The sequence below is a fragment of the Amphiura filiformis genome, chromosome 13 (assembly GCF_039555335.1).
Source record: "Amphiura filiformis chromosome 13, Afil_fr2py, whole genome shotgun sequence".
Classification (NCBI taxonomy): Eukaryota; Metazoa; Echinodermata; class Ophiuroidea; order Amphilepidida; family Amphiuridae; genus Amphiura; species Amphiura filiformis.
The window spans coordinates 47,665,804-47,679,146 of NC_092640.1; the positions used below are offsets into that span (position 1 = coordinate 47,665,804).

The 13,343-nt window shown below is 36.4% G+C and overlaps 1 protein-coding gene across 1 annotated transcript in view; it reads right to left on the bottom strand.

Annotated features, from left to right (window-relative positions):
* Nucleotides 1–8,547: 8,547 nt before the first annotated feature.
* Nucleotides 8,548–13,343, bottom strand: part of LOC140168459 (uncharacterized) — a 32,255-nt gene continuing 27,459 nt past the window's right edge. The window contains exons 4-5 of the mRNA XM_072191855.1: nt 11,276–11,400; nt 8,548–9,366 (exon numbers count right to left, since the gene is read on the bottom strand). Coding sequence (XP_072047956.1) covers nt 8,646–9,366; nt 11,276–11,400 — 846 coding nt within the window. The 3' untranslated portion in view covers nt 8,548–8,645. The remainder of the gene's footprint in view (nt 9,367–11,275; nt 11,401–13,343) is intronic.

Below are 13,343 nucleotides of genomic sequence, written 5' to 3' on the forward strand. Positions count from 1 at the left end.
ACGCAAGCATAAAACGCTCCATTATCTTCGCATAGACTTCAAATCATTACAAATAGCAGTGCAACTTTTAAATTCGGGTATTTTTCTTTAAAAACACCTCTGTGTTGTTAATATTGAACGAAATTGGGCAAATGGGGTATCAAAATGGGCGTAAATAAATCATCCTTCTTTGTATGTTGAAATAATGTGAACACAATTATTAGTTCTGACGCTATTGGCGTATTTATAAGAGCTGCGTTACTTTGTGTGCAGTCTTTATATCGCTCAATATGCCTTTGAACTAAATGATAGTCCAAACCTTCACGTTATCAGCACAGCACCAGCACATGCAATTTTCCGTTAGATGCCCCATTCCTTTTTAAAGGAAATTTTATTATTATTATTACTATTTCATCTGATTGTGGTTACAATTTCATTCTAAAATGCAGAAAGGAAAGCTGAAACCAGTAAATTTCCGTAACTCAATACTAGGTTCTCTAAAAGCAAAAGGTCCCTGTGTTATTTCAATACAAACACAATGTCAGTGACATAACATTCAGGAGAATGCCCGCCGAAACCTTTGTGGTAAACTCTTCATAGAGGCAGTCAATCAAGATTTTCTGACAATTTTTTGTTTTCAATCTTATTTTGTGTCAGAATTTGATTGAGTAAACTTAAATGATTCTGAACATGGAAGTACTTACAAGCGCAGACTGGTATATTATAATTGAATTGGTCTTTGGCAGATTTGGTAAACACTCACAGAGTGTAGGGGAGACCGGGGCAAAGTGGACCACGGGGCAAAGCCCATTAACTTCTTTGCTGCCCTCAATCTTCAAGCTCATGGATTTAGAACACGGCATGGGTCCAGCATTGTTTGTGATAGGGGGCAATCGAGTGAGTCTGGTATATGTGATTTTTACAGAAAATGTCTGTTTTTCATTATATTTAACCCGATAATTTATAGAAATATCATTATCTGCCAAATCACTGTGCTTTTGCTGAATTACGATAGCCATATTAATGATAGATGGGCTTAAGCCTAACTGTAAATAGTAACAGGAATAGCATAGGCCTACATTAGCGTACAAGATAGTGATGCATGTCGAGAAAAATCTCACCTGGTCGGGCAAAGCGGACCCGAGCAAAGTGGTCAATAGTCCAACGTGGATGGGGCAAAGTGGAACACCGGAAACAGACCTCACTCGGAACTATGCAATAGAAATTTATCCGGCCATAGTAAACTGATATACCAAGAGGTAGGCCCTAACTTAAGTAGTGTTGACAATGAAGACACACCTGGAGAGAGTGCATTTCTGTAATGCCCCGTCCACGTTTCACTCTACCCGGCCCAATGAACCTGGGGCAAAGCGGAACGACCTTTTTCAAGTTCACACCATTTAATAAAGCTGCATTTTTGATCTACTTCATTAATGTCATTTGTTAGTTGCAGTCCTAAGGTAAGATTATAAACCTTTTAAATCCTGTTTGGGCTAGACAAAAAAAAATTGGTCCACTTTGCCCCGGTCTCCCCTATATTGCATGTTGCTGATCGAAAATTAGGACCAATTAATAGGCTACACTTGAACGAATGACAACGATTTCCATTCTTAATGCTCCGATGGCGTAATATTTAATATAATAACTTAATATAATACAATGGGCAACATAATATGGACACATGGACGTGTCATGTCAAAAGGAGACACTTTTGGGCAGGTTATCAATTTTGAGGTTTTTACATATCTTAAATATAGAGATATTTTGCTCCACAACGCCGTTTTTCCAATGAAATCGGACATTCCTAAGCGAAGATAATTGAGTTCATAAGTTGTGGTATTTTAAAATTGGAAATTGAGATATCGGCCTTTAAAAGTATTATTGACAATGTTGAGAGTAGGAATTACCTTAAAAAATGTCTCAAAAAAGATGTCAGTTATATTCCGGTCTGAAACTATCAGACAATATTTTTAACATTAATAACATCACAAATTCGCAACAAACCCAAATTGTGAAAAATCACCCCTGGGTGCTATAAAATGTAAATCCAAGTGTACTGTTTATGGTTTCTGTAATACTTTTTAAACACTGCTATATGCGTTTAATTCTTCATTTACAGCCATTATAACATTTGCTGAGGAGAACGCCCTCAATTTTTTTTTTAAATTCTGGTTTGTAATGCACTTTAGTCAATAAAGATACTCTGCAAATATCAAGACTTTAGGTGCTGCAGTTTTGTCAAAATCCGAGATTTTGAATAAAACGATGGAACCGGCGTTTTATTATTACGATGGAAATATTAGTCGAACATGTATGCACAGTAAGTACACGGCGTGTGGGATACACATACACAAACGTGGGAGTAACATGCATGGGCGCTAGTAGTAAATTCCAATTTTGTGCTTTACCTCACTTGTTCGGCTCAAAATTAAAAGGGGACATATCTGACAGTAAAAGCTAACATTTTATGGAAAATAAATACTAATCTATTTTTACAGAAATGTTATAATATGGCTTTAAGGTATAGGACACCTAAACACCAACGGAAACACATAAAGACGAAGAGTAAACACATGAGAGTATTTAGATTCTAAACTTAACATTCAACTTGTTTACTTTCAAATCGTTTGGAAATGTTTACAAAAAGCATTTACTTTCCGAACAATATAAAGTAAACACGTTGTTATAATTTAAATACTCTCATGTGTTTCTGTCTGTCTTTATGTGTTTACTTTGGTGTTTAGGTATCCTATACCTTTAATGTGTAAATTACTGTCTTAATTACCACTGGACCAATTACTAGGCTTGTGCTCATTTTAATGCATTTTTCATGGTGATTCCAAATATGGTCATAAACATTTACAATTCTGTTATAGCGTTATTGTTGAAAATAAAGTCGTCTGCATGTGTAGTGAGTTAATACGAAATACCAAACGAAAGTTGCCACAATGTGTTTATTTTGAAAACATAAAACAAACAAAAACAGCACGTTTTGTCATTATCGGATATTTGTTTCATAATCTTTTGCACGCCACTCAAACTTTAATGTATATCGTCAGCCTACTACGATAATTGCCTAAGTAATTTTTTGTAATCTTGAGAACAAAGTACAAAATAAATTATGGTTCAAGCATGCATTTTTAAATTTTAATTAAACATATTTATTCACCAATCTTTGGACAAGAACAAAATGATAATGATACAAATTAAAAGGAATAATCCGAAATAATTTGGGTGATTTGAACCACATTTTGTACTTTGTTCTGAAAATTACAAAAAATGACTTTGGCAATTATGGTCTCATGTAGTAGTAGGGTGACGATATTGGACTGTCATTGTGTTTGGGCTATTTTGCTGTAATACCAGACATTTGAATTGGTTTTATATACAGTTTTAAAATATACATCTAACATAAATATCATCAACAAGCACTTTGAGGAGTTCAGATGCAAAAATCGATATAACTATTTGTCTGAATTTGAGATATAGGCAAATACAACTGGTGAAGTATTAAAAAAAATGTGTGCTGAGGCCTACTCTTGATCTTAGTTTCAAATATTTCCCTCTGAATTGTTAAACCTAACTCCCCTTAGCAAACGGAAAGGAAAGAAGGAAGAGAGAAGATGAACGAAGAAGTTGTTTGTTTCCTCTGATCACTCGCACCTGTAAGATAAGTATCTTTGAAAAGAGCGGTATTGTATTAACTCTATGATTGCAGACATACATAGGTGATGAGTGCTACCTGCTTGTAGTCCAGGGCGATACAGTCAAAATTGTATTCGTCTATAGCTATGGTAGTTAATCCGATTTATTCGACAGTGAATAACTTAGGGTGATTTAAGTGCATCATTTGTGATGCATACTAGCGCAGTTGCTTCGTGCTGTTTGATTTTGTTGGATCAGAGAAGGTGAGAGCTAGAGTAAGGTGTCAATATAACGCTAGCATAATAGGCAGATGTTTGTGTCCTTAGGCACCACACTCAATTTGGTCCTATAGAACTATCGGTGCCCGGTTAGGTACCGATGACTCTTAACATCACTCCCTGGAGATGTAATGAATTGTAACAAGCATAATAATTAACAGTTGTAAATGATGCATAGTGTTATTGTTTTTCATTTAAATAAAACACGAATGCACTGTACAAATGTTCAGGGTAGGATAAAAAGTACCAGCAGTACTTCTTCGGGCGCCGAGAGCGCTATAGGACCAAAACAGATGTTGTGCCTTATTTCAAAATGTTTTGATAATTTATCGCTTTTTGCATGTGAACTCTTCAGTTACCATGGCTACAAATATAATATATACATTATTTAATATATACACTTATTTAATTTAGTACCATAACGACATCATTGGCTATTTAAAATAAAAAACAAAAGTGTGAGTGCAGTATAAGTTGTGATCATAGCAGACGGTGAACGGCATGATAAACAAAGACGGCAACACGTACTGCGCAGTCGTATGACACGTATTTTGCGCAACTTAAAAAAGAGAAACTGGTTTACTTGGGTGTCTTGAGCAAAAAGTTAATTTTGCAACTGATGTGATCCTTGGCACACGCCGTGCAATGTTCAAGCCGAGTTATCGGAACCTTGACAACACGGTGTATTTAAGACTCGACCACCAATATTTAAGTTTGTACTGATTAATTTGAAGGTAAGTTAGTGGGTTCATTGTCGAACCCAAACGGTTAAATTTTAGTAGCCCCCCCGCCAATATTACTTATAAATATACTCCCATTCAATACACGCCCGACAAAAGGGCAATCCCTCAATTTAGTAAATTCGTTACGACACCACCTGGATCAGATCATATAGCCAAATAACGCCCTCTACATACAAACATGGTTAACCACGTGTATTGCATTCCGTCAACAGAGGGGATAGACGTCACCGATATTTTTTACAGTGAAAACTTGTTTTTGCCTAGGTCGCTATTAGGTCCTATGTCACATGGGAAAACACGGTAAATCGCCCAAAAACCGACAATTGCTGGAAATTGCAAGAAATTATGCTTAACTGTGACTGATCGCTATGAATCGCGTTAAATTTTGACAAATCACAGCAAATTGAGGTCAATTTGACAGAATTGTTTCAAACTTTTGTCAAAATCACCATTGAATCTCCTAAGAAAGCTTAAAATCTGCAAAATGGCTGGAAATCACAGTAAATTGCTGAAAATGATGCTAAATTGTTCTAAATTTTGATCTACACAGCAAACTGAGGTAATTTACAAAATTGTTTCAAATCTGGATAGATCGACTGAAATCACCAACAAATTCAAAGTCCAACAGAAAGCTTAAAATCCCCAAAATGGCGATAAATTTAGCAAAAATAATGTGCGATTTACCGCGTTTTCCTAGTGACACGTGGCCTGCTATTGGCGCTAAACGATTCGCGTGGAGCACTATATATAATACGTGTTGGATAGGGATACTTTACAATCATGACAATAATCTGTTATTTGGCTTCATGCAAAATCACATAACAAGAATCTGGCTCAAGAATTTTCCATAATTATCACCATGAGCTCCAAAAGTGGAAACAAGTGAACACTCTTTGATTAATTTAGACATCTTGAGATGTATGTATGAACAATTGCATATCGTCAGCCTGCTACGCTTTTTGTCTAAGTCATTATATTGTAATTTTGAGAACGAAGTACAAAATATGGTTCAAATCAAGCATACATTTAAACATATTTATTCACCAATCTTTGAACATGAACAAATGATAATGATACAAATGAAAGGTAATAATCCGAAATAATTAGGGTGATTATGTAACTGATGCATGCTTGAACCCCATTTTTTTTTTCTTTTTCTCAAAATTACAAAAATGATTTAGGCAATTAGCGTAGCAGGCTGACGATATGTGTACAGATCTCTACAAGTCATGTTGAAAGGGGCTCATGATGATATATAAAAAGGTGGCTGTCTGTAATAAAGATGTCAATATTTGCTAGTCCGAAAAATGTTCGATAGTCCGAAAAATAAAAAGGGGTCGATCGCGAGTCCGAAAGGTTAGGGTTAGGTTTAGGGTCAGGGTCATGATTATGGTCATGGGTAGGTTTAGGGGTACGGTTACGGTGCTACTGCTAGCGACCTCTTTTTAGTGTTCGCACTATAGCGAACATTAGGACTAGCGCACCTTTGTAGGACTAACCCACCCGTCCAGATGATAAAAAGAACTTTGATTGACATTCGGTCATTTCAAAGTTATGGGTTTTAAGATTGGTTTTGGTTTCGGTCACGTGATTTCCTATTTTCTTGTCTAAACTCTTGACTGACGTTATTACCGATATCTTTATCCGTACCCTTTGATAGAAACTTGTAGGAAGCAGAAAGCAGTTTCGGTTTTCATTTCAGTTCGTTACATAATCGTGTGACCGCAGAATATGTTGGTTTGAAGTTAACTTAATCAAAGTATACAAAAGAAGTGATTAGGAATAAAGATCTGGATCGTAATTCTAAGGAAATTTCACATCAATGTCCGTTTCATTTACGCCTGAACGATTGTGTTTTCGAAAAGAGCGGTATTGTATTCAATCTATGAGTGCACAACATGTAATGAGTGCAGCCTACTTATATAGTGCAGGGCAATACATTGTTTTCACCTATTGCTATGGTAATTAATCCTGTTACATCACTACCTCTACGGCAAATACATACAAAGATGTTTTAACCTAAGACCCTTGACTACAATAAGCATATCGTGTCATGAAAAACACTGGGCCTCTAATCCACTGTGTAAGCAGCCGAGATTCCTTGGGCATATCCTCCATCTGTCAGAGGAAGAGTCTGCTGAAAGATACTACAGTCAGGACATAAAGCCAAAGTGAGGGTCGATTTCAAAAATCCAGATTTTGTTTTAATTAGAGAAATCAGTGACGGCAAATGATGCAGAAATCACCATTGAAACTAAAACCAGGTACAGATTCAAAACTTGCAACCCTATTGTGCAAAGGACAATAACCTTATTCATTCATGGTATCATTTTTAAACGCCGCAAACAATGGGCTTTGGTATGGTAAACGTTGATGGAAAGTGAAAATTGCAACTTTTGAATTTGTACCAGCCATCGGTTTTAGTTTCATAACTTGGTTTTATTCTGCATCATTTGCTGTCATTAATATCTCAAATGAAAGAACACATCCTTGCGGTCAATTGGTCACCTTGAATTTCACTTTGCCTATAATGTCATGATTCATGAACTTTATATATTGTGTTGAATACTGTTGACTGCAGTATGCTCTCTAAATACCAACTCATGGTAAAATAAGACATGGACATCCACTATGTCCACGCATTTCCTTTACCGCAAAACCTTGTCTACAAGCATATCCTTCTAAACGAGGGTTTTTTGACGAAAGAGACGACGAGAGGCAGACACTCTTCACAAAAACATAATTTGGAATTTGAACTACTATATTACTGATACAGGTAGCTGTACAAACATGTATTATTGTAAGACCAATCTATTGTAATATGTTTGTGGATGGTAATTGCCTTTCGTCTCTTTCATCAAAACAACCCTCGTTTGGAGGCATTATGCTTGTAGATAGAATTGGTCTGTTTCAGAAAAGAGATGCACATTTATAGAGGAGTTCGGATTTCAAGATTTTTTGCCCAGTCGTGATTGCTGGAAATCCAGACTTTTAAAGTGTCCAAACTAAGGCGAAAAACAAATCCAGCAGAAAATAGTCCAAAGTCAGAAATCCTGAATTTGAGAGCTCATTTTAGGCATTTCCGTGATTTTCCCTTCATTTGATTGGATTTCCAAGCTTTTTCAAGGGACATTGGCAACAGGAATTTCAGTCGTTTTCAGAAAGCAGACTTGGAAATCCAGATATTTCTTTGATTAAAAAAAGTTATTCCTCTATAGGGGGTGTGCATAATCGTTTGTTTCCAAAAGGCGCTAAATCCAATAGCTGCCTTGTGTCACATTTTTATGGTATATTTTAACATTTTTAAAGTTTAAATGACATTTAACAATTGGAATGGATATGTTAGTAACTCTAGCTTATTTTCTAACTATTTTCAAAGTCATTTTGTCCCCTAAAAATTCTCCAATGCAACGTTTAAAAATAGCTGCCATTGGATTTAACGCCTTTTGGAACAAAAAAATTATTTTCTTTTATATTTATTGTTTTTGTCTTCGCACGCGGGAGGTTAAAGAGATTTGCAATTATTTTTTAAAGATATCCAAAGAATTGTTAGAACTATTCTAGTGGTCCAATGTTATTAGATTTGCAAGGTAACTGCTACTCTTAGGAATATCTGCAATTGAATTTTACACAAAGCAGCCGTTGGATTTAGCGCCTTTTGGAAACAAACTCTTCTTATATTTTCTGGAATAGCCCATTCTATGGTATCTAACTTAATTTCAACGTGCGATATAGCTTGTATGATCATGATGATGAAGGCTTGAATCAAGCAAAACCCGATATTGAGTCACTCTTGCCAAAGATCGCAGTGCATTGAGAAATTTTGTAGTCGCACCGCCTGCTCCGAGCTGAAGAATGATGATGACGATGATGATGACGATGATGATAATGATGATGATGACGATGATGACGACGACGACTACGACGACGACGACGACGATGATGATGATGATGAATAATTCTCTTGCACTCACACTTTTATAAAAACTAAAAATCGAAATCAATTTGCTATTGTTTGGTGCAGCCATCCATAGAATGGCCTAACATCAATAATTTTAGTCTCCTCCGGTAGTGTATCCGTTACCACGCCAACCACAAACCACGAATCTGAGATATGAGTTACAAGTGGCGCCCCCAAGTTAGCATCCACGGCATATCTGATGTTCCTATGGGTAGTTGCCTCAGTACATACATAGTCTCGATATGTAAGATGTTCTTCACATACTGGCGCTGAGGTGAAGTTAAAACTTACAAATCTATAGGGAGTTCTTCTTGCATAAGACGCCCAACCTGTTACAGTCGTTTCTGTGATCGGTACATCTTGATCTGCAGGACATATTGGTATCACGTAAGAACTGACAGACGCTAATGAGCTGAGTTCCATCAGGATCGGTCGATCCCAGTCACCATGTGTCTGATCTCCTGGGGGAATATGAACATGTATGACGCTGTATATCTGCTCGTGAGCTTCAAAATTATTCAGGTTTTTGCTTTTACCAAGTTTGATAACCCAGTGTCTTGGGACAATTATGGTGCCTTTTAAGTGACCGGCTCCTTGGTGTGTTTCGTTGACTCTACCAAATGACGTGTGAGGTTCCAAACAACGAAGACTTGATAAGACCCAGTTGGGACCAATGAGGGCGCCGTTACACATCGCTTTGCCGGATATAGTATTCCACAGTACTGCATGCCATGGCCATACACCAGCTTCTGAGGGCAGTCTGTGGAAGAGACAAAGGGGGAAAAAGTTACTTTTTGTTGCTTGAAATGTTTCCACAGTAGAAGCACTTACCAGTCAAAATTCTGTCTGTACATGTATCACTATGGACCACAATGACCTCATCCCAATGGCATAGTACAATAACCTAAATTAAACAATCATAGTGTAAAATTTGACCTCAATTTGCAGAGTATGAGTGTTTGTACCCACATTTTCAGGTCATTTAATGAATGTACAATTGTATTGGTGTTAAAGAACTGTGGCCTGATAGATGAGCATGTTGTGGATCCTAGTGTATGTGGTGGATGCAGGGCATGCGTTCTCGAGTATCGTTTCATATAAGTAGGCCTAAATAATGTCATTTTGGTTCACTTTTTGGGACAGCCATCAGGGTTTAACAAATCAGGAATTTTAATATTAATTTATCCGAAATAAAGCTAAATATGAATATCTTTCTTTATTCCATAATCATTCTCGTATAACATTTAAATATCAAAGTCCAACATACAAGCCAGAGATTCAAGGTTCCTGAGTATCTCTTCATTAAAGTAAACAATGTCATTTGGTTCAATTTTGGGACAGCTATCAATTTTAAACAAATCATGAATTTTTAATATAAATTTATCAGGAATAAAGCTAAATATATGACTATTTTTCTTTATTACATAATCATTCTTATAAATTTGCATTAGTTATTTGCATTATTGCATACTTTACACACTTTATTCACGTAACAAGTCTGAGTATTGATAAATATCCTGAAATCCACACGAAGACCTGAGCGCAAGAAGACCGTAAGTCCACTTGGCCCCTCACTAAAGTTACGTAAAGTTTCTTAGGCTTTTATAATGTTTAATACATGTTCCAGGGTGAAAACATCATGAAAGGTTGTGAAAGATTTGTGTTGGCCCCTGAACATTTATAAAACATTACCAAACTATACGAAACTATACGTAACTTTAGTGTATACATGTTGAGGCGCCAAGTGGACTTACGGTCTTCTTGCGCTCAGGTCTTCACATACATAGTGGATTTCACATCAATACCCAAACCATGTCAGGATATTGAATAATGTGAGGACTTTTTGAGGAGCGTCCTCGTATTTGTTTAGTGAATAGAGTGGTAAAATATGCAAATAATTAATGCAAATTTATAAGAATGATCATGGAATAAAGAAATATATTTATATCTCGCCTATATATAAATTAATATCAGAAATTCCTGATTTGTTCAACCCTAATGACTGTCCCAAAAAGTGAATTTTTCGAAAGCATCGATCTATCACATAAAACTCGCTAGAAAATCAGGAAATCGGTGTTTATTTTTAATTTGTTGACCCCTACAGTGCTTATAAAATAGTGACCAATGATTTACTCAAGTTTCCTTTCTCTCTCATATTGTTTAATTATTAAAATCGCTTCTAAACATTTTAATACATCTTTTTAAATCACAGAAACAAAGGAAAATAATATTAGGAGTCTTGTTTAGCGGTTTGTAACATGAGAAAATAACTTTTAAATGATTTTTTTTCTCTAATTGAACGAGGTTTGGGTCAAAAGAAGTTTGTTTTGACAAAAAATGGATGCCCTTAGCTATCATGCATTGCATATCTTCGGGTCAAAAGTATTTTAATATTTCGTAATTGTATTATAGTGTGCATGTTATTTCCTGCAAAAAATTGCCACATTTCATATCCCAACATTCTACTAGACTCTTAAAACAACGTGGTCAAAATTGACTACGTAGTAGTTAACTATGCACCTTACGCCTAAATTGTGCTCAAATTTTGACACTTTTTGGGGTTAAAATTTGACCACAATTTAGGGGCAAGGTGCATAGTTACCTATTATCTGGTCAATTTTGACCACGTAGTTTTAAGAGTGTAATGAATTCGAAGGTAAGGTGATTACCTGTATGTTGTTTGACATGGAGTGTGCGTTGTCTCTTCGTCTGGTGTTACTTCTGCTGCATCTGTATGATCCGTTGGGGTATCCTGGTCAGAGCATAACTCGTCAGTTGGCTTTAATGTATACAACTGAGAACAAAAAATGCATTTTTTTAAGAACAATATTAAACACGAGAAATATCCATGAGCAATGAGAAAAAGGTTAAGGGGGCGCAACACTAAATAAGCGTCCCATAAGATAACGTGTGATTTTGGCCTACTTCGAGCGCCATTCCTGGCGTCCCTGCAATACTTGGCAAAATAAATTTGGTATCAAATTAAAGCTCTGTTTCTGTAGATTCCAAAACTTTTGTCGGCATATATCGATGACCGTTGACTTTTTTTCGCTATTTCGCGGTGCAAAAAATATGGCCTAAAAATTTACTAAATTCACCACTCACATTTCAAAATCGGAAGTTGTCTTCATCCGCCACAGAGATTTGCTTTTGAGATAAAATGTCAGTTTTTTTCTACATGTTATCATTGAAGACACTTGTCGAAATCATAAGAGCTGATATTGAGTGATTTAAAATGAACATGTCGGTAGCTATGGTCGCTACAATCTCATACTCACTATGGACTATATTAGCCGAATTTCGTTCTTACATAAAATGCGTAGTGATTTAGTGTTGCGCCCCTTAATGTTTGAAGGGTCAGTAAAACCATAAACATGATAGACATCATATACAAGAAACAAAAACAAAGAAACCAACAAAACCACGATTTTAGCACATGGCTACCCGAACCCTGCGGGGCTCAAAAGAGGTGTTTGTATGGTCGGACACTAGGCGTAAATCGCAACCTCGGAGGTACATCTCTAACCAAACCCTGCGGGGCTCAGGAGGGGTGTTTGTATAGTTGGACATGCGTAAATCGCAACCTCGGAGGCACATCGCTACCCAAAACCTGCGTGGCTCAGGTTTTTAAGACAGTCAAGGATATAGAACATACGAAGGAAAGTCTACTTTATTATTATGATCCTTTTTGTTTGTAACAAATCATTATAATAAAGCTACAGACTACAGCGATGTGTTAAAAATTGACTTCATTTATACGCGTTGTTCATACGCAGAGATTGTCCATTGAAATGTGTGTGATACTTTCCGTATAAAAATGACATTGCGCGCGATTTCACATTTTGGACACCAACGTCGTATAAAACACACGTGCTACGTTGAAATACGGTATGCGGATTTTTAAAACAAGTCGAGGTTCATGCAACGCGCCTAATTTCCACCAAGAAAAAGTCTCATTTTGAAAGTAAAGACATGATATCGATGCATCGGTCTTTAATCTTGTAACTTGTTTTTTAGCAACTATAATACATTTATTTGGGAAGCACTGAAATACAATTAATTTTAAGCATCATGTTAACCTTGGTTTTTAATCAAAATCAAAAGCGACCAGATCAGATGTTAGTCTTTGTTCCAGCCGTCTTGTTCTACTTCGTGACGAATAAGCACAATCCAGTTTGGAACCGAGACTAGCAATATTTAACACCGTTTTGAACGGCATCACGTATGTAACATCGCAATCTCTATAATATCTTCCATGCGGGATGTTTGAATCTCAAATGGAACAACCCAATGGTCATAAAGATGAAGAAAATTAACGTTTTTGTGACTTTGGTTAACACGCGTGCTTTAAACTGCATTCCGGTATTACTACACTAGCAAAACGTTGAGCAAAATTGGCGCAGCGAGTAAGGGTCGAATACCAACATGACCAACGATCATACAGTGTTCGAATTGAGGAAACATAAATGGTTTTCCCACGACAACCAGGTTACAATTTCTGGTTGTCCGTCTAAGTTTTTGGTTGTCCGTACTAGTTTTTGCTATTGTACTTGAATATCAGTGTATAGGTAGGTGAGGTGAGTTTTGGCTACAGATTTATGGTTGTCCGGAGGACAACCGAATCAGTATTTTTAGTTGTCCGGCGACTTTTTTAGTTGTCCCGGACGCTGCCAACGATCTATATGCATATAAATAAAAATCTCTTAAAGATCGAAACAATTGTTAATAATATACTAA